This window comes from Heterodontus francisci, chromosome 11 (assembly GCF_036365525.1).
Source record: "Heterodontus francisci isolate sHetFra1 chromosome 11, sHetFra1.hap1, whole genome shotgun sequence".
Lineage (NCBI taxonomy): Eukaryota > Metazoa > Chordata > Chondrichthyes > Heterodontiformes > Heterodontidae > Heterodontus > Heterodontus francisci.
In genome coordinates, this window is record NC_090381.1 from 108159885 (window position 1) to 108182135 (window position 22251).

Sequence of the window (22251 nt, forward strand, 5' to 3'; positions counted from 1 at the left end):
ATTGTGTTTTATGCTCCTTGATAATTTGATTTCATAGTTCTTCTTTGGCTTTCTATTTTTTCAGTCTTAATGTACGTAGTAATTTTCAATGTTTTCTTAAACTCTGTCTCACTTTATGTTGCACAACAAGTGGGATATGACAAGGGACATGCAGAGCCTATTCTTTTGCAACGCAGAGAAAACAATTAAAGTGACAAGGCAGGATAGTTTTAGGAGTATAGCAAGATGATTGACATACATTGCTTGATGGTCATGATAGGACTGTGCCAAATAGTATTTCTTAAAACATTTTTGAAGGTGTTTTCCTCATCAGACTCCTCTTTGTATTTTTCTCTGGTTTGAACAAGATAATGTAGCATTTCGGCCCAAAAATGCAGAAAAGCAAACCAAAGCTGGACGACAAAATGGCAAAGATTGCAACAGCAACTGTGTATTTGCCAGGTGAACTGACATAGGCTGGAATGAACGCTAGCCAAACTGCACAGAAGATAAGCATGCTAAAGGTTATGAGCTTAGCTTCGTTGAAATTGCCTGGCAGCTTTCTAGCCAGAAAAGCTAGCACAAAACACAAGCATGATAAAATACCAATGTAGCCTAATACACAATAGAAGGCTATTGGAGACCCCACATTACATTCCAGAATAACCTTTGCATTATGATATCTCGTGTATTTTTCAGGGAATGGAGGAGCCTCAACAAGCCACGCACCACATATCAGCAGTTGGATGAAAGTGCATGCGCAAACGATGAATCTTTGTTGCATAGGCCCAAACCATTTCATCGTGTTCGTTTGTGGAACAGTTGCCTTAAACGCTATCAGCACGACAATCGTTTTCCCCAGTATGCAGGACATGCAAAGGACAAACGTGATGCCGAACAGCGTGTGCCGTAGTACACAGGACCAGACTGAAGGCTTGCCAATGAAGGTAAGTGAGCACAGAAAGCAAAGGACCAATGAAAGCAGCAACAGAAAACTTAGTTCAGAGTTGTTGGCTTTAACTATGGGAGTGTCTTTGTGATATAGAAATACAGAAGCAATAACCAAAGTGATGCATGCTCCAAATAATGCCACTGTCATCAGGATAATCCCCATGGTATCTTCAAAGGAGAGAAACTCAATCTCTTTCAGTACACACCTTTGGCTGTCATCACTGGACCAGTATTCCAGAGGGCATTTCATGCATTCTAATGAATCTAGGGGAATTAAATCAGCAATAGAATCTTGTTAATAATTAACTACAGGTTTCTGTTAGTCGTATAATCAGAGAATCATGCAGTACAGAAGGAGGCCATTCGGCCCATTGTCCCTGTGCCAGCTCTTTGTACATTGCACTCCCCTGCTTTCTTACCATTTTTAGAACATTAGAACATTACAGCGCAGTACAAGCCCTTCGGCCCTCGATGTTGCGCCGACCATCTGACCTACACTATTCCATTTTCATCCATATGTCTATCCAATGACCACTTAAATGCCCTTAAAGTTGGCGAGTTTACTACTGTTGCAGGCAGGGCGTTCCACGCCCCTACTACTCTCTGCGTAAAGAAACTACCTCTGACATCTGTCCTATATCTTTCACCCCTCAACTTAAAGCTATGTCCCCTCGTGTTTGCCATCATCATCCGAGGAAAAAGACTCTCACTATCCACCCTATCTAACCCTCTGATTATCTTGTATGTCTCTATTAAGTCACCTCTCCTCCTCCTTCTCTCTAACGAAAACAACCCCAAGTCCCTCAGCCTTTCCTCGTAAGACCTTCCTTCCATACCAGGCAACATCCTAGTAAATCTCCTCTGCACCCTTTCCAAAGCTTCCACATCCTTCCTATAATGCGGTGACCAGAACTGCACGCAATACTCCAGGTGCGGCCTCACCAGAGTTTTGTACAGCTGCATCATGACCTCGTGGCTCTGAAACTCGATCCCCCTACTAATAAAAGCTAACACACCATATGCCTTCTTAACAGCCCTATTAACCTGGGTAGCAACTTTCAGGGATTTATGTACCTGGACACCAAGATCTCTCTGCTCATCTACACTACCAAGAATCTTCCCATTAGCCCAGTACTCTGCATTGCTGTTACTCCTTCCAAAGTGAATCACCTCACACTTCTCCGCATTAAACTCCATTTGCCATCTCACAGCCCAGCTCTGCAGCCTATCTATGTCCCTCTGTACCCTACAACACCCTTCGACACTATCCACAACTCCACCGACCTTCGTGTCATCCGCAAATTTACTAACCCACCCTTCTACACCCTCATCCAGGTCATTTATAAAAATGACAAACAGCAGTGGCCCCAAAACAGAACCTTGCAGTACACCACTAGTAACTAAACTCCAGGATGAACATTTGCCATCAACCACCACCCTCTGTCTTCTTTCAGCTAGCCAATTTCTGATCCAAAGCTCTAAATCACCTTCAACCCCATACTTCCGTATTTTCTGCAATAGCCTACCGTGGGGAACCTTATCAAACGCCTTACTGAAATCCATATACACCACATCCATGGCTTTACCCTCATCCACCTGTTTGGTCACCTTCTCGAAAAACTCAATAAGGTTTGTGAGGCACGACCTACCTTTCACAAAACCGTGCTGACTATCGCAAATGAACTTATTCTTTTCAAGATGATTATAAATCCTATCTCTTATAACCCTTTCCAACATTTTACCCACAACCGAAGTAAGGCTCACAGGTCTATAATTACCAGGGCTGTCTCTACGCCCCTTCTTGAACAAGGGGACAACATTTGCTATCCTCCAGTCCTCCGGCACTACTCCTGTCGACAATGACGACATAAAGATCAACAACAACGGCTCTGCAATCTCCTCCCTGGCTTCCCAGAGAATCCTAGGATAAATCCCATCTGGCCCAGGGGACTTATCTATTTTCACTCTTTCCAAAATTGCTAACACCTCCTCCTTGTGAATCTCAATCCCATCTAGCCTAGTAGGCTGTATCTCAGTAATCTCCTCGGCAACATTTTCTTTCTCTACTGTAAATACTGACGAAAAATATTCATTTAACGCTTCCCCTATCTCCTCTGATTCCGCACACAACTTCCCACTACTATCCTTGATTGGCCCCAGTTCTAACTCTTATCATTCTTTTATTCCTGATATACCTATAGAAAGCCTTAGGGTTTTCTTTGATCCTATCCGCCAATGAATTCTCGTGTCCTCTCCTTGCTCTTCTTAGCCCTCCCTTTAGATCCTTCCTGGCTAGCTTGTAACTCTCAAGCGCCCTAACTGAGCCTTCACGTCTCATCCTAACATAAGCCGCCCTCTTCCTCTTGACAAGCGCTTCAACTTCTTGAGTAAACCACGGCTCCCTCGCTCGACAACTTCCTCCCTGCCTGACAGGTACATACTTATCAAGGACACGCATTAGCTGCTCCTTGAATAAGCTCCACATTTCGTTTGTGCCCATCCCCTGCAGTTTCCTTCCCCATCCTACACATCCTAAATCTTGCCTAATCGCGTCATAATTTCCTTTCCCCCAGCTATAATTCTTGCCCTGCGGTATATACCTGTCCCTGCCCATCGCTAAGGTAAACCTAACCGAATTGTGATCACTATCGCCAAAGTGCTCACCTACATCTAAATCAAACACCTGGCCGGGTTCATTACCCAGTACCAAATCCAATGTGGCATCGCCCCTGGTTGGCCTGTCCACATACTGTGTCAGAAAACCCTCCTGCACACACTGGACAAAAACAGACCCATCTAAAGTACTCGAACTATTGTATTTCCAGTCAATATTTGGAAAGTTAAAGTCCCCCATAACCACTACCCTGTTACTCTCGCTCCTGTCGAGAATCATCTTTGCTATCCTTTCCTCTACATCTCTAGAACTATTCGGAGGTCTATAGAAAACTCCCAACAGGGTGACCTCTCCTCTCCTGTTTCTAACCTCGGCCCATACTACCTCAGTAGACGAGTCCTCAAACGTCCTTTCTGCCGCTGTAATACTTTCCTTGATTAACAATGCCACACCCCCCCCCTCTTTTACCCTCTTCTCTGTTCTTACTGAAACATCTAAATCCCGGAACCTGCAACATCCATTCCTGCCCCTGCTCTACCCATGTCTCTGAAATGGCCACAACATCAGGATCCCAGGTACCAACCCATGCTGCAAGCTCACCCACCTTATTCCGGATGCTCCTGGCGTTGAAGTAGACACACTTTAAACCAAGTTCTTGCTTGCCAGTGCCCTCTTGCGTCCCTGTAACCTTATCCCCTACCTCACTACTCTCAACAGCCTGTACACTGGAACTACAATTTAGGTTCCCATTCCCCTGCTGATTTAGTTTAAACCCCCCCGAAGAGCACTAACAAATCTCCCCCCCAGGATATTGGTACCCCTCTGGTTCAGGTGAAGACCATCCTGTTTGTAGAGGTCCCACCTACCCCAGAAAGAGCCCCAATTATCCAGGAAACCAAAACCCTCCTTCCTACACCATCCCTGCAGCCACGTGTTCAACTCCTCTCTCTTCCTATTCCTCGCTTCGCTATCACGTGGCACGGGCAACAACCCAGAGATAACAACTCTGTTTGTTCTCGCTCTAAGCTTCCACCCTCGCTCCCTGAATTTCTGTCTTAAATCCCCATCTCTCTTCCTACCTATGTCGTTGGTGCCTATGTGGACCACGACTTGGGGGTGCTCCCCCTCCCCCTTAAGGATCCCAAAAACACGATCAGAGACATCATGTACCCTGGCACCTGGGAGGCAACACACCAACCGTGAGTCTCTCTCGTTCCCACAGAACCTCCTATCTGTTCCCCTAACTATGGAGTCCCCAATGACTAATGCTCTGCTCCTTTTCCCCTTTCCCTTCTGAGCAACAGGGACAGACTCTGTGCCAGAGACCTGCACCCCATTTCTTACCCCTGGTAAGTCCCCCCCCCCAACAGTATCCAAAACGGTATACCTGTTGTTGAGGGAAACGGCCACAGGGGATCCCTGCACTGCCTGCTGGTTCCCTTTCCTTCCCCTGACGGTAACCCATCTACCTACTTCTTTTACCTGAGGTGTGACTGCCTCCCTATAACTCCTGTCAATAATCCCCTCCGCCTCCCGAATGATCCAAAGTTCATCCAGCTCCAGCTCCATTATCTTGCAATTTTTTCCTTTTCAAGTATATATTCAATTCCCTTTTCAAAGTTGAATCTACTTTTACCATCCCGTTAAGGCAGTACATTCCCAATCATAACAGCTCCCTGTGTAAAAAAAAATCTCCTCATCTCCCCTCTCGTTCTTTTGTCAATTGCTGAAAATCTTTGGCCTCTGGTTAATGACCCTCCTGCCAGTGTAAACAATTTTTCCTTATATACTGCATCAAAACCCATCATATTAATGTATTTTGCATTGCAAGTGCTATTTTTATAGCGAAGAATATACACGTTTAAAAAAAAATAATTAAATGGATAAAATATTTACTAACCTGTTGCATTGCTGATTTTACCTTCAGCACATGGTATGCAGTCAAAGCAACAAATGTGTTGTCCATTTTGTACGGCTTTCCTTGTGCCAGGAGGGCAGCTTTGACTGCATACGGACTGTGGGACCTTCATAATGAAAGAGAGAAAACAGACGCTAATATATTAATAGCTGAGATTTTAAAGATGAAATATTGGGGCAACTTTTCTATGCAGTATGAATCAGGAGTCCACTCTACCCCCAGGTGTATTGGATGGCTTTGTGTCATTACCATCACCCTGCTTCATTTAAATGCAATTGGTGAGCTACCAAAGATAACTGTAATCCTTATAGGCAGCTCGCTGATTGGGAAGGCAGGAAATCCATCGAGGCAGTGCCTTCAAGGGGAGGTACACATTTTGATGGTGGATAACGGGCAGCAATATTCTGGGACGGCAGGCAGCATGATTTTAGCTGGGCCCCAGATTCTTTGAAGCAGTGATTGAGATGCTCATAGACCAAGTCAGCAGCAAGAAAGTGCAGAGTGCAATTTTGCTCCTTTTGTAGAGTGCAATTTCCGGAGGCTCCCACCCCCACCTTTCCATAAAGAAAAAAATGTTTCCGTAAGCCCCTTCAGACGTCAAAGTATTTTTCAGTCACCACAAACACTTTCAGAGCTGTTCAGGATACTGTTAAATATCACTCGACTTGTATCACGTAGTTTGTGGCGGGTTGAGGAACTGGCTGTAACAACGCGGGCAGAGACAAAAATGGCATTAGGATAGCCAGAAAAAAAGTGCATCTTTTTAATTAATCTGCACATGTTGGTGGAGACGTTTTTAACGGGTCTGTAATAGGAATATAGCAACAGGAGTAGGACACTCGGCTCATCAATTAGATCATGGCTGATCTGTACCTTAATGTCTTTGTGTTTCTTGCGTAAAAAAAAATCTATCAATCTCAGTTTTGAAAATTTCGATTGATCCCCAGCCTCAAAAGCTTTTAGAGGGAGAGTGTTCCAGAACAGAGAGACCAGGAGGTTTACACATACAAGTCTTTGAAATTGGCGCCACAAGTTAAAAAAAAAGCCAGATCTTTGGCTTTATAAGCGGAGGCACAGAGTATGCTAAACATTTAGAGCTCACTGGTTAGGCCCCAGCTGGACTATTGTGCCTAATTCTGGGCACCAGTCATTGGGAAACATGTACAGACCTTGGAGAGCATGCAGAGGAGATTTACTGGAATAATAACAGGGGTGAGGGACTTCAGTAATATGGAAAGACTAGAGAAGCTGAAATTAGAGCAGAGAAGGTTAATGGGCCAGAGGTATGAGGAGTTTTTTTTTAACACATTAGGATACATATGAACATATAAATTAGGAGCAGGAGTAAGCCTCTTGAGCCTGCTCCGCCATTCAACAAGATCATGGCTGATCTGATTGTAACCTCAACGCCACATTCCCACCTACCCCCGATAACCTTTCACCCCCTTGCTTATCAAGAATCTATCTACCTCTGCCTTAAAAATATTCAAAGCCTCTTCCACTGCCTTTTGAGGAAGAGCGTTGCAAAGACTCATGACCCTGTGAGAGAAAAAAATTCCCCTCATCTCTGTCTTAAATGGGTGACACATTATTTTTAAACAGTTTTAGATTCTCCCACAAGTGGAAACATCCTTTCTACATCCACTCGGTCAAGACCCCTCAAATCTTATATGTTTTAATTAAGTCGCCTCTTACTCCTCTAAACTCTAGATCTAGAATGCACTGCCTGAAAGGGCAATGGAAGCAGATTCAGTAATAATTTTCAAAAGGGAGTTGGATAAATAATTGAAGGAAGAAAATTTCAGGGCTTTGGAGAAAGAGCACCAGAGTGGAACTAATTGGATACACCTTTCAAAGAACCAGCACAGACACAATGGGCCAATTGGTCACCATCTGTGCTGTAACACTCGATGATTCTATGATTGGCACTACCCTTTATGTGAAGAAGTGCTTTGTGACATCACCTTTGAATGGCCTAGACCTAATTTTAAGGTTGAGCTCCCATATTCTGGACTCCTCCACTAATAAGGTAACAACTCATTTAAAAAGTAGTATTGATTTAAACAGATGCTTACCCTTGTTTTGTTCCCATGCCATATAATACTATCTTCATTTATCATAAATTCTTTTCCTGTTGCTGCAGATGCATCAAAATAACCAACTGTTACATGTTCCAACAAACCACTCTGATTCATTTGCCAGTTTATAATATCATATGATGCAGTGGGATCCCCATTTGGATCAAAATATACATGTTCCCCAAGGTGGTTTGTAAATCTTACTTCTTTCAAATGCTGGAAGAGCTTGGGAAGTGATCAGAAAGCAGAGATTAGATATTTTAAAGAATTCAAAGGCATGTTAAGATATTAATTTTAAAGAATTCAAATAACATAATCCCCCTTTTAAAAACTGCAACTAGCACTAAAATAGCACCTTTAACTTACTGAAACATCCCAAAGTGCTTCACAAAAGCATTTTCAGACAAAATTTGACAGAGCCACATGAGGAGATATTAGAAGAGCCAACCAAAAGCTTGGTCAAGTAGGTTGGTTTTAAGGAGCATCTTAAAAGAGAAAATAGAGGTAGAAAGGCAGAAAGATTTAGGGAAGGAATTCCAGAGCTTAGGAGCATTTGCTCACCAAGTTATATGCTGTCTCTCCCTGCATATGAACAAGCAAATTCAGAATCAAACTTGATTTTTCTGATGTAAGGTATGTGTAATGATACTGTATACTGCAAGTACAAGTTTTTTGACTGGTATCTTCTTCCCCACTCTACACATGCTGTTTCAGTTTCTCTGGTTATCAATGGTCCCAACTTGTGCAGATGTGTGTTTCCCATGATGGTGGTCATTCTTCTGTAGCTTAACCAACTAGCCATTCTACATATGAGAATCTTGACAGTGATTGTTTTAGGGTTATTTGATTATAGGGGAGATCGCTGTCAAGCCCAATCCTGACCCCATCCAATGTGCAAAAACATGCATGATTTAGTGCAGATTATTGGATAGCAATCAGGGGCAGAAGCCCTGCCTGCTTATCTCCTTCCAATTTCTGGGCTACAGGGAACAATCCTGATACCCTGCTGCTATTCCTGCTAAGATCATTTAACTCAACATAGGCTAGAAATTGATAGTATGGCCTGCAAATTCTGTATATATCTTTCCATAATGGGAAATATAGAATGGTTAGAATGTGGAACCTGTAATCACATGGAATAGTTGAGGCGAATAGCATAGATGCATTTAAGGGGAAGTTAGATACACACATGAGAAAGAAGGTTCTGCTGATAGGGTGAGATGAATTAGGGAAATGAAGTAAGATGGGAGGAGGCTCATGTAGAGTGTTAACACCAGTTGGGTGGAAGGCTTGTTTATGTGCTGTAGGCTCTATATAAGTTTATGTATTAAGCATCTATAAACCTGGCTTGGGTGGAGTCATTTTTTTTTTCTTTTTGAAATGCTGACCTATTGTCAATGTAACTTCCTTAATTATGAATGTTCAGACAAAATATATTTTAATTATAATTTGCAGTGAGCCTTCCTAATGATGCAAGTCATGAATATGGTTTATAGATCTGCCTATTTGAGATTTGTATAATTAAATTCCGCATTAAAATATTTACTAGAACAGGGCGGCACAGTGGCGCAGTGGTTAGCACCGCAGCCTCACAGCTCCAGTGACCCGGGTTCAATTCTGGGTACTGCCTGTGTGGAGTTTGCAAGTTCTCCCTGTGTCTGCGTGGGTTTCCTCCGGGTGCTCCGGTTTCCTCCCACATGCCAAAGACTTGCAGGGTGATAGGTTAATTGGCCATTATAAATTGCCCCTAGTATAAGTAGGTGGTAGGGAAATATCGGGACAGGTGGGGATGTGGTAGGAATATGGAATTAGGGTAGGATTAGTATAAATGGGTGGGTGATGGTCGGCACAGACTCGGTGGGCCGAAGGGCCTGTTTCAGTGCTGTATCTCTAAACTATTTCTCTTACCTGCCATGGCTCGATGTTTGAAACGTTGGCACAGTGATTAACTCCCAATATTTCATCTTCACAAAATAGCAAGCTATGGAGTCCATGAGCTATGGCATAAACTGCTTTGTAGACATTATAGGTAACTCTCAACTGAGTTACATCAAAGAAGGAGTTAGTCACATTTAGTAAGTTTTCATGCCCTGTGCATTTCTCAGTACTGTACATAGATCCATCTGTATCACTGTTAAATGTGCAACCAAACAGTGTTTCCCAGAAAGCATTTATAAAACTATCAGTAAAATATGTTGAAGGGCGTAGACTCATAAGAAAGTTTCTAAATCCTGGGATTTCCATTTTACGGCTTGCAAATCCTATTGTTCCGCCGAAAGATTTGAAATTGTGTTTTGTGGAGGGTCTGGCCGCTGTAATCCACGCTTCACTGGCTATCCACTGAATGCCAGTGATATTCTGACGGACAATTTCCTTCAACAAAGGGTAAAGGTCGCCCTCGGAAGCAAAGGCCAAAATAACCTTTGCAGTCGACATTTTTATAGCATCTACAATCTTGAGTATTCTTTCTTTAGAATATGTTCTGAGAACCGTTTCTGAGAAAGCAATACAGACTCCAGCTCGTTTAATGTGTTCGCTAAATGCTTGAATTCCATATCTACCGTATTCATTGTCCCCTCCAATGGTCCCGATCCAAGTCCAGCCAAAATGTTCGACCAGCTGAGCTAAAGCCTTGGCCTGAATTAAATCGCTCGGTACAGTTCTGAAAAACGTAGGAAATTCTTGCTTGTTGCTCAGGCACGCACATGTAGAAAAATAGCTGACCTGCAAAGGTTTGGAAAAAAAATGAAATCGAGAGTTCGCGATGCATAGTTTTCTTACGCGACATGGCCAATCAATAAATTTTTCTTTTAAGAATGATGGGCAAAGATAAGTTTAGAGGAAACAGTAACTGTACATTCAACTCAGCGAGATCTGAACCTGTTTCTGAATGGGACGGAGATCACCTCCGACAAGAGATAGGTACTTGTAACGTTAGTGAGAGTCAGAGTCCTCTCCTGGACTATATTTAGGAAGGCTAAGGGGCGGGGGACGGGTTGTCAGATTAATATTTTCAATGATTTCCCCCTATTTGAACTGGGTTTTGATCTGGAGTTTTGCCTCTCACGGGAGATTAAATGGCTTCGAGGTGGGGTGGAATGTCTATGTATTACAAACAGCAAAGAACAAAGAACAGTACAGCACAGGAACAGGCCAGTCGGCCCTCCAAGCCTGCGCCGATCTTGATGCCTGTCTAAACTAAAACCTTTTGCACTTCCGGGGACCGTATCCCTCTATTCCCATCCTATTCATGTATTTGTCAAAATGCCTCTTAAACGTCGCTATCGTACCTGCTTCCACCACCTCCACCCCCATAGCAAGTTCCAGGCACTCACCACCCTCTGTGTAAAGAACTTGCCTCGCACATCCCCTCTAAACATTGCCCCTCGCACCTTAAACCTATGTCCCCTAGCAACTGACCCTTCCACCCTGGGAAAAAGCTTCTGACTATCCACTCTGTCCATTCCCCTCATAACTTTGTAAGCCTCTATCATGTCGCCCCTCCACCTCCGTTCTTCCAGTGAGAACAATCCGAGGTTATCCAACCTCTCCTCATAGCTAATGCCCTCCAGACCAGGCAACATCCTGGTAAACCTCTTCTGTACCCTCTCCAAAGCCTCCACGTCCTTCTGGTAGTGTGGCAACCAGAATTGCATGCAATATTCTAAGTGTGGCCTAACTAAGGTTCTGTACAGCTGCAGCATGACTTGCTGATTTTTATACTCTATGCCCCAACCGACGAAGGCAAGCATGCCGTATGCCTTCTTGACTACCTTATCCACCTGCGTTGCCACTTTCAGTGACCTGTGGATCTGTATGCCCAGATCTCTCTGCCTGTCAATACTCCTAAGGGTTCTGCCATTTGCTGTATACTTCCCACCTGTATTAGATCTTCCAAAATGCATTACCTCACATTTGTACGGATTAAACTCCATCTGCCATTTCTTCACCCAAGTCTCCAACTGATCTATATCCTGCTATACCCACCAACCATTGTGTCGTCCGCAAACTTACTGATCAGACCCACTACATTTTCCTCCAAATCATTTATATATAATACAAACAGCAAAGGTCCCAGCACTGAACCCTGCAGAACACCACTAGTCACAGCCCTCCATTCAGAAAAGCACCCTTCCACTGCTACCCTCTGTCTTCTATGACCAAGCCAGTTCTGTATCCATCTTGCCAGCTCACCTCTGATCCCGTGTGACTTCACCTTTTGTACCAATCTGCCATGCGGGACCTTGTCAAAGGCTTTACGGAAGTCCATATAGATAACATCCACAGCCCTTCCTTCATCAATCATCTTCGTCACTTCCTCAAAAAACTCAATCAAGTTAGTGAGACATGACCTCCCCTTCACAAAATGCTGCCTCTTGCTAATAAGTTCATTTGTTTCCAGATGGGAGTAAATCCTGTCCCGAAGAATCCTCTCTAATAATTTCCCTACCACTGATGTAAGGCTCACCGGCCTATAATTTCCTGAATTATCCTTGCTACCCTTCTTAAACAAAGGATCAACATTGGCTATTCTCCAGTCCTCTGGGACCTCACCTGTAGCCAATGAGGATGCAAAGATTTCTGTCAAGGTCTCAGCAATTTATTTCCTTGCCTCCCTCAGTATTCTGGGGTAGATCCCATCAGGCCCTGGGGACTTATCTACCTTAATGCTTTGCAAGATGCTCAACACTTCCTCCTTTTTGATAACGACATGACCCAGACTAATACACTCCCTTCCCTGGACTCATGCATTAGGCTGAATGGTGCAGTATGGCTTTTCCATCTATTAAATTAAATGGATGGGAAATTAAGTGGTCTCCCTTATGGGCTTGCACTCCTCCACTCGATATTCCTGTATTCATTGTGCCCAGGAGATCCAATAGCTATAAGCGCAGGAAGAGGAAAACCTGTTCTATAATGTGCAGATGCGATGCAGAGGCCAACTGAACAGCTGACTTAAGCCACATTTATAAAATACAACATACCCTCAACCTTTGGTAATGTAGGTTCGATGCACCATATTTACACCCTGCTGCTCTAAATTCTGAATGGTTTGAAACTCCATAACTCCAACTCCATGTTTGAACCTTTCCAATCAGGTTTCGGCTCCTGTCCCAATACTGAAATGGCCATACACAATGCATCCTATGTGACTGTAGCTTTGATAAACCATCCCTTCTCATCCTCCTTAACCTGTCTGCAGCCTCTGGCACAGCAGACCACATCATCCTCCTCCAACACCTGTCCTCCATCATACAGCTGGTTGGAATCACCCTCGCCTGGTGCCATTCTTATCTATCTAGTCATATTCAGATAATCAGCTGCAATGAATTCTCTTCTACCTACCTCACAATTACCTCTGAAGTCCTCCAAGCATTTAGAATTGTCTCCCTTCTATTTCTCATCTACATTCTGCCCCTCAGCAATATCATCCAAAACACATCAGATTCCACGTGTACCTTCAACATCACATCTCAGGACCACTCCAATGTCATTGATTTGTCACACTGATTAACTGACATCCATTACCAAATGAGGAAAAATTGCCTCCAACTAAATATTGGGAAGACAGAAGCCATTGTCTTTGTTCCCCACCACAAACTCCATTCCCTAGCCAGCCACTCAATCCTTCTCCCAGGCAACTGTCTGAGCCTGATCATCCAACTTTAACCTTGGTATCACATTTGACCTCAAGGTGAGGATCGGAAGACATATCGACTACTTCCCCCTCCCTAACATTACACAACTCTTTCCCTGCCTCATCTAATCTGCTGCTGAAACCATCATCCATGCCTTTGTTTTCTCTAGATTTGACTATTCCAATGCTCTCCTGGCCAGCCTCCCATCTTTCACCCTCCATAACTTGAGGTCATCCAAAATTCTGCTGCCTGTATCCAAACCCACACCAAGTACCATTCAACCATCACCCCGTGTTTGCTGACCTACATTGGCTCATGGTCTGGCAATGCCTCAATTTTAAAATTTTCATCCATGTTTTCAAATTCCTCCATGTTCTTACTCCTCCCTATCTCTAACTTCTTTCAGTCCTATAGCACTCCAAGATCTCCGTGCTCCTCCAATTCTGGCCTCTTGCACATCTCCAAATTTCTTTACACCACCAGTCTTCATTTGCATAGAAATTTCTTCCTAAACCTTTCTTCCTCTCCACCCCTCTCTCCTCATTTAAGACACCCCTTAAAAGCTACCTCTTTGCCCAAGCTTTTGGTTGTCCTAAACAGCACAAAAGGCTAGGATCACACTCCAGTGCAATACTGAGGGAACACTGCAATGTTGGCGGTGCTGTCTTTCAGATGAGATGTCAGGGCAGATGAGGCATTAGTTTTTCAGGTGGACATAAAAGGTCCCATGGCACCTTTTAAAGAAGAGTGGTGGAGTTATTCCAGGTGTCCTGGCCAATATTTATCCCTTAATCAACATCAATAAAAACAGATTATCTGGTCATTATCGAATTGCTGTTTGGAGGAGCTTGCTGTGTGCAAATTGGCTGCTCTGTGTCCTACATTACAACAGTGACTACACTTCAAGAGTATTTCATTGACTGCAAAGCACTTCGGGACATCTTGAGGTTGTGAATGGTGCTGTATAAATATAAGTCTTTCTCTCTTTAATATCTCCCTATGTGACTCAGTGTCAAAATTTGATTCCAAACGCTGCTGTGAAGTCTTGGGAGTTTTAGTAAAGTAAACGCATTATATAAAAGCAAATTGTTTTTGTTGGCTCTCTCCTCTAGGCCATCTCACTTCTCATGGTTCTAGAGTCAAGTCTGCAGTAACTTAACAATCACAATAATTTACAGTGTAAATCATAGAACCTTACAGCACGGCAGGAGGCCATTTGGCCTATTGCGGCTTTGTGGGCTCTTTGAAATTGCTATTCAGTTAGTTCCATTCCCTAATCTTTCCCCATACATCTACAAGCCTTTCCTTTTCAAGTATACATCCAATTTTCTTTTGAGAATCACCATTGAATTTGCTTCCACCACCCTTTCAAGCAGTGTATTCCAGATCATAACAACTCGCTGAATACTCCCATCTGGTTCCCTTGCCAATTATCTTAAATCTGAGCCCTCTGGTTTTCATCTATCTTGGCCTTACTATCTACTCTGTCAATAATAATGCCGTTTTGTGAAATACCCACTCATATCTTTTTTTTTTGCCTATTTCGTCTGGTGGGAGAATCCAAAACTAGGGGCATAATCTTACAATTAGAGCTAGGCCATTCAGGGATAATGTTGGGAAGCACATTTTCACACAATCAGTGGTGGGAATCTGGAATTCTCTCCCCAAAAAGTTGTTGACGCGAGGGGTCAATTGAAAATTTTAAAACGGAGGTTGATAGATTTCTGTTAGGCAAGTCTGGAACAAAGGCAAGAACATGGAGGTAAGGTACAGATCAGCCATGATGCAATTCAATGGTGGAACATGCCTCTTCCTGTTCCTATGTTGTGATCATTGATGGACTTTAAAACTGGTTAATATGAGATTTATTCATCAAAATATTTGTGAAGAATGCTTTCAGTAAATTGCCTTACCATTGAAATTCCAAAGGATGCGACTGCCCTTGCTATGATTATTGACTGTGCTGATCCAGATTCCCCAATGATGGCTGGAATAGGAGAAACTCCCTTGCATTTGAATTCTGGAATAATTTCTTCTTGTCCGTTAACCAGTGTTAGGGCAGCTTTGAGAGCCTGGGATGGCGAAGCACAGGAATCGTGGATCCTGTAGCCTAGCGTGACATTTGGAAGTATCGTTGGATCCTGGTTTATTTCCTTTATCGCAAAAATCATTATCTGCGTCCAGCGAAAGGCTCGGAGATCAAAACTACAGGATAAGCAGCGATAGGATGTGCACATACCTTCATTACAGATTTTAAACAATTTGCATTGGGAACAGTTTCAGAGAAGGAAATGATGGCGTGAAGGTAATTGAGACGGAAAAGGCAGTTGAATAAAACAAATGACTTTTAGGGCGCTTGATACTCAATCTATTCCATGCAAAAATAAAAGAGAATGATTAAAGTGATACTTAAGATTGTGATGCTTCAAATTAAACACAATCGAATGTACAGAGTAGAAACAGTGCCTAGATGATCATATTGGTATTGCATATAAATATATGTGCCCACAGGTAAAGTCAGCCTGAGGAAATGAAGACATTCGTGAATTGTAACGGAAGAGTTAAAGAATTCATAGCTCTTAATTTGGATCCTACAGTCTGGAGACTGCAGGTGAATTTGAGATTGTAAGGGAAGGAAACAGATTGTATAAATTCATTACACAAAAAGATCGTAGTTACGAATACTGAATGGCGACATGATGAGAAAACATTTCTCTTATTAAACGTTTTTCTTCAGTCAGCTCTGAACTTTTAAATTAACCACAAGTTCTAAACACAAGTTAACACCAAACCGCGTTAATAAACCATATCGGATCGTACTTTGTCATTGTATAGTCTCACCTGACACAATCTGAAGGGGTTGGTCTCGTTTTAAAAGAATGATTTTCTTCCAATGCTTTGTTATAGATGGGAAATACTCCACCAATGACGATGTCCCCATCCTCATACAGTCCTGGCAAATAAAACTGTCCTAAAAGTTTACACGTAGAGTCAGCTGCTCCCAGTAACGGGATCGCAACACAGACAACCCATCGAAACAGGTGATACATCATGCGTTGTTCGTGATTGCATGCAAAGAAGATTAATGTGCCTGTTATATAGTTTAATGAAACCTACAAGGTGGATTACAGCGAGTTAATTGAGCTGGACTAATCTCTAGAATTCCCCAAAGATATGTTATTGGTAGTTTACATTAATCTCTGAAAGGTGAGTGTGGAGAGTACATCAAGTACATCAATAAAAGCATCCAAGTTAAGTCTGGTGCCTTAAGCGATTTTGTCATTTGAGGCACCCAACAGGTAGCAGATTAAAACATGCCTATTTTGTCAATGAATAATGTTGAAGTGAATCTAATTAAGTGCTCAGCAATTTTCTGCAGGTTTATTTTATTATTTAGCATAGCAAACTTTTATCTCGGTTTTTGGCGGTGCGTGTCAGTTTTGACTCAGTGGTAGTATTGTGAATTCTAAATCCCAAGGGTTAGTGTTGGGACCCTTGCTTTTCCTGATATATATGTTAATGACGTAGACCTTGGTGTATAGGGCGCAATATCAAAGTTTGCAGATGACACAAAACTTGGAGGCATTGTGAACTGTGAGGAGGAGAGTGTAGAACTGGAAAAATTATATAGACAAGTTGGTGGAATGGGCAGATAGGTGGCAGATAAATTCAATGCAGAGAAATGTGAAGTGATTCATTTTGATAGGAAGAACATGAAGAGAATATAAAATAAAAGGTACAATTCTAAAGGGGATGCAGGAGCAGAGCGACCTGGGAGTATATGTGCATAAATCATTGAAGGTGGCAGGACAGGTTGAGACAGTGGTTAATAAAGCATACAGAATCCTAGGCTTTATTAATAGAGACATAGGCCAGAAGTGCTGCCGAGGAGCCCCCATGATATTTCGCAGAGTGGCCATCCTGATGACATAAAGGGGGCAACCGTCGTGTCCACAGCAATGGCGTCCAGTGCCACCGCGCAAGTGCTGGTGCCATTTTTAAAGAGCTTTAAGCTCTTTAAAAAGTAAGTTTAGTTTAATTTTTAAAAGTAAAGTATTAGGATTTTTTAATTAGCAAATAATGATATGGAGACCCTTCCCCAATGCCCACTCCCCCCCCCCCCATGGTCATTTTAATGTTCAAAATGACCAACACTTGTCTTTTTCCCTACCAGAACTTCCCCCAACCTTCTAACTTTTGCCCTTCAACCTCTTCCCACCATCCCCACATCCAATAAAAAGTGATTTCTCGCTCCCCCACCTCTCCTGCCCTGAAAACTTTATTCCTCCCCCTCCCCACCAGGTTCTCACCTAGGAACTCCGTACAGAGTTCCGAAGGCACACAAAGGACAAATGACGGCTGTAAAATCGGCGTGGTACAACCGCTGCCTGCAGGTATGTCAATTTACATGTCTTTATTGTTAATTTGAATATACAGGTGAAGGGCCTGCCAACTGGCAGTGGAGGGGCTGCACCGAGGTGCATCTGCTGCTGATAATATGTGGAAGGCTCTTCTTGACATCGCGGGTCATGGCAGGCCGCTAGCATTATCCTGGCCTCCCTGTCACGATCCACGATGTTGAGGGGCTGGTGAAATCCAGCCCATAATCTAGGCTGACACTTGAATGCAGTATTGAGGATTGCTGTGGTGGGAAAGATGCTAGAGGAGAAATTAATCTTGGGTAATAGCGCAAAATGGTCAATAGCAAATTGGCAACATGTTTTGTACCTCACCTGCTGTATTCTTTCATTTATCTTTAGGAGGAAAGCAAAAACCTTGGAGAGGGCTGAAAAAGGAAAATTATAAGAATAAGCTAAAAGGATAAATGACACATAGAATTAGCTAAAAGATACATGAAACAAAGAACAGACTTTAAAAAAGACCTTGCATGAAGAAATTGCTGAGGCAAGCAGGAACAGACAATCAGGGGAGATGTGTAGTTTTCTGATAATAAACTGGTGCTCAGGAGATGTACCTTGGTCAATTGCTAATTGGAGCTTTGTTATCAGCACATACGTGCAGCCCCTCAGATAGTTTAGTTTAGAGATACAGCACTGAAACAGGCCCTTCGGCCCACCGAGTCTGTGCCGACCATCAACCACCCATTTATACTAATCCTACACTAATCCCATATTCCTACCACATCCCCACCTGTCCCTATATTTCCCTACCACCTACCTATACGAGGGGCAATTTATAATGGCCAATTTACCAACCAACCTGCAAGTCTTTTGGCAGGAAACTGGAGCACCCGAAGAAAACCCACGCAGACACAGGGAGAACTTGCAAACTCCACACAGGCAGTACCCAGAATTGAACCTGGGTCGCTGTAGCTGTGAGGCTGCGGTGCTAACCACTGTGCTGTCCTGAATAGACCAAGAGGATGGCCATCGAAGGGCCCCACTATCTACTAACTACTTAATTACTTTTTTCTGACCATGTCAAATGTGGTGTGGGAATGTATGAGTCGTGATTGTCTCTTCCAAATCACTCTATAATCTGATTGTATATGCAAATGACGTCTGATAAACAACCCTATAAACATGCATGTCCATTGTGTTTTGATGTGCTTGCACATTTCGACTTGATTCATGTGGGCTCCCCTGCATGCTTGAATAAACCGATGTTCAAACAAAGAAACTTGAGTCTTGAGTCTCGCCTGGTAATTACTTGTACGCAAAGAGGGAAAGCGAACTCTCATGGGTAGCGGAAACTTGGAGGGTGATTGAACTCCTAGAAAGGGCTAAGGGAAGGATGATTGAACTCCCGCAGGTACCAGGGGACTAGAAGCCTGGGAGGGTGTTTGAACTCCCATATGGGTAGAAAAAACAAGGGAGGGTGTTTGAACTCTCCGTAACAATTGGCATAGTCAGCAGGATCCATCTGGACTCTCCACGCAGACCAAACATGTTTTGGAGAGTATTTCCTTTGAAAAATACTCATGGGACGAGATGGACAATGGGGGAGCCCAAATTGGTGTATCCGAACCAGAAGAGGAGGGTTAGAGAAAGAGACTCAAGTTTGTAAGTTTGTGGGACCGAGAGGGTCCAGTGTGCACGAATAACTAAATGGCTGCTGACGGAAAGGGGGAACTCGAGTTTGTTGAGCAATGGAGAGGAGAAGGGACCATGTCCCTCTTCTATGCTCAAAAACATCAGAAACTAATCAGTAATATAGGAAACAAGTTACTGTGTCTTTTGATTCAAATGTGTGAATGTTGGAAGCCTCCACAAATGAAATGAAAGTCTTTGGGATGCGCAGCTTGTGTTCTGTAGAACTGACCGTCATTAACTCTTTGTTCTCTAGCTTTAATGTTGAAAGCATGAGTCTCTTACTTGTTCTCTTTTTACACGTGTATATTTTGTGGGAACCTTGAGTCATGTTTTGTGTTGTAGGGTATTCCCAAGTGCAGAGGCACCTGACGTAAATATCATAATGTTTAAATATTATTTGAGTAACCAGTAACATATAATCTTAGTGAACAGTGAGTAGGTTGCAAAGCACCATGGGGCTCAGTTAACTTGACCACATTCCACAGGAGCTGAATAATCCAATCTCAAACAAAAGCTAATTAAATGAAAAGCAGACGTCCTTGTGGAATGCTGACAAAGGTACCAGCCTGTAACGAGGTTAAGATAAGGTGGGATGTGTTCATGAGAACCAAGGATGATAGATAAGGGGGAATGGAAAACATCATGGGTAATCCCCTATCTGTGTATGGGCTGGTCATGCAGCCCCTCTATGCCTAGTAACCGCTTCTATTGGCTCTAATAATCAATGTATATAATCTATAATCGTTGTGATTGGACCATGTCCAGCCGGGATGGGCTGAGTAACTGTTTGAAAATGTATAAGTATGGATGATTTTCCTTTGTTCAGTGGAGAGGCATCTGGACAGCCCTGTGACCTGCTCACCACTGGCGTAACTAAATAAACTGTTTGACATTGGAGCAGACCCGAGTGTCGAGTGATTCTTCTAGATTCATTCCCGCTAACAGTTGTGAACTTGTTGAATCTGTGTGTGTTCCTTGGCATTGGGACAGGGAATTTGACACAGATTTTGGTACTTTGAATTCATAACCCATTACAGGAATCAATTTTCTAAGATGTTTAGAATTGAATGAGTGTGAAAAGTGATTGTTGTGTGTGTTCATTTCAATTTAAGATTGTGCACCCAGAAATTGAATTATATTTTAAGTTAAAGTTTTATTTTGATTTTAAAAGTTGGTTTTGCAACTGTAAGAAGGCAATGAACAATTTTCTAAGAGATAAGCTTTAGCCTTGAAAGTCTGAAGATGTCTGGCAGAAATCCAATTTGACGTTTAAAACACTGCTGTAATTGGAGTTCCAGTTTAAAATCTGTTCTTTTTTTTTGCAGTTTAAATTAAAGACATGTTTTGCTGACTGTTTTTAAGTAGCAAATGTCAGAAATTGGATATTGTTTTAAGGGAGAGAAGGATAAGCAAATGAGATATGGGAAAGATTAAAGTTTGTGTAAGAAGCTGGTGTTAAATCTTTTGTTGTAAGAATGTTAAATAACTTTTTCTTTAGTTTTTAGTTTTATTACAGTCATTTGAAAAGGCACCTGAAGAAAGAACAAGAAAAATGACGTAATTTACCATCTTTTAAAAAAAAGCACGTGCTATTCTATTCTGTGTGTAGTTAATAAATATTATGTTAATAAGTCTGAATTAAGTTTATACTGTTAAGGTTAGCTAACCTGTTACGTTGAGAAAAACCTTTAAATGTTTATTGACGTGAACTGGAATTTAGAATCATCTTGGTCATATATAAAAAAAATCCTTGGATTAGAAACCTCTTACAAAAGATGCTAAAAGTTTGGAAATAATGGGAGTTTAATCTAAACTACTGTCTTCTCTAATGGAGATGGTTTCCTTTGAAGTTGATAATGTTACTTATAATTATGTTGTTTTAAAACCCTAAGGATACCAAAAAAAGGTTTAAAATGGAGCTTAGTTCTTTTCAATCAGGGAAAATAAAAAGGTTACGCAAAGTGATGCAGCTGAGAATGTTTTGCTCCGCCCTCTTGGAGACAAGCAAAGAAATTAATATTGCTGCAACTATTGTTTTTCTATTTAATTTTTGCATTGCTGAAAGTAAAATTAACCCATTGGGCTTTGGGGCAGAGCCACAATGGATTCTGATGCTACAGCAAGAGATCCAGTAGCTGTAAGAATTTAAGGACATAACTGCAAACAACAAATGTCACAGCATCTTTATCAATGAGACAAAGTGCTTGAGAAGGAGAGATAGTTGCAAACAGTTCTGTCTTTAATGTAAAACAAAATGCAATACCACCAAGTCTGGGTATAAGAAATTGGAATCAATAAACAAAATTAAATTGATATGAGTGGTTATTTAAACCACTCAAAGGGAATTTTATCCGACATTTAACAGGACAACCAAAGTTATAGAAAACAAAAAACAAAACCAGTCAAGGTGGTTCCTAAGTATAAAAAACAAAGTTTCTTTTGGGGAGATTTTAAATGGAACATTAATAAAACCTGTCACTCCAGCAACACTGTTATTTGAATTTGGAATAATCTGAGATGTCGAAAATTCAGTGTAATTTAGCTAGTTACTTTTAAGAAACTAAAATGTCATCTAGGATAGAAAAAAACAAACAAAATATGGTAATTCCTGGAATCAAATGGGAATGTTTGATTTCTATTTTAAAGTATTATGAATGTACAGTTTCTCCAGGGTGCATGAACGAACTAGAATTATGATTAATGGGAATTTTCAATTAGATTGGACTGATGCAAGAACTAATAAAGGAATTTTGGGGATAAAACAGAAATTCCACATCCCCTATCATCCTCAAAGTTCTGGGATGGTAGAAAGAATGAATAGGACTTTAAAGACCTCTATAGCTAAAGCAATACAAGAAACAGGGAATAGCTGGGTAACAGTTTTACCCAGTATTCTGATAAGAACACAGGATTTACTTCATTTGAGCTCATGACAGGATGGGCAATGCAGTTACCAGAAGGAATAATGGTCGGATGGACGGACGCATGCCCACTTAAAGGCAGAATCCGAGAGTATGTC

At 42.1% G+C, this 22251-nt stretch overlaps 1 protein-coding gene across 1 annotated transcript; it reads right to left on the reverse strand.

Annotated features, from left to right (window-relative positions):
• Positions 1 to 280: 280 nt before the first annotated feature.
• Positions 281 to 16166, reverse strand: LOC137374949 (extracellular calcium-sensing receptor-like). The gene is made up of 6 exons (XM_068041562.1): positions 16021 to 16166; positions 15093 to 15384; positions 9449 to 10264; positions 7538 to 7765; positions 5445 to 5568; positions 281 to 1194 (listed from the first exon to the last, which is right to left on the reverse strand). Exons 2-6 carry the CDS (start codon positions 15348 to 15350, stop codon positions 281 to 283), a joined length of 2340 nt encoding a protein of 779 aa, XP_067897663.1. The 5' UTR covers positions 15351 to 15384; positions 16021 to 16166.
• Positions 16167 to 22251: the final 6085 nt, after the last annotated feature.

Coding starts and splice junctions, on each gene's coding strand:
- LOC137374949 (XM_068041562.1), bottom strand. CDS start 15,350: ATGATTTTTGCGATAAAGGAAATAAACCAGGATCCAACGATACTTCCA. Junction 10,265..15,092: donor CATCCTTTGGAATTTCAATG/GTAAGGCAATTT, acceptor AAACCTTTGCAG/GTCAGCTATTTTTCTACATG. Junction 5,569..7,537: donor GGCATGGGAACAAAACAAGG/GTAAGCATCTGT, acceptor TTCATTATGAAG/GTCCCACAGTCCGTATGCAG.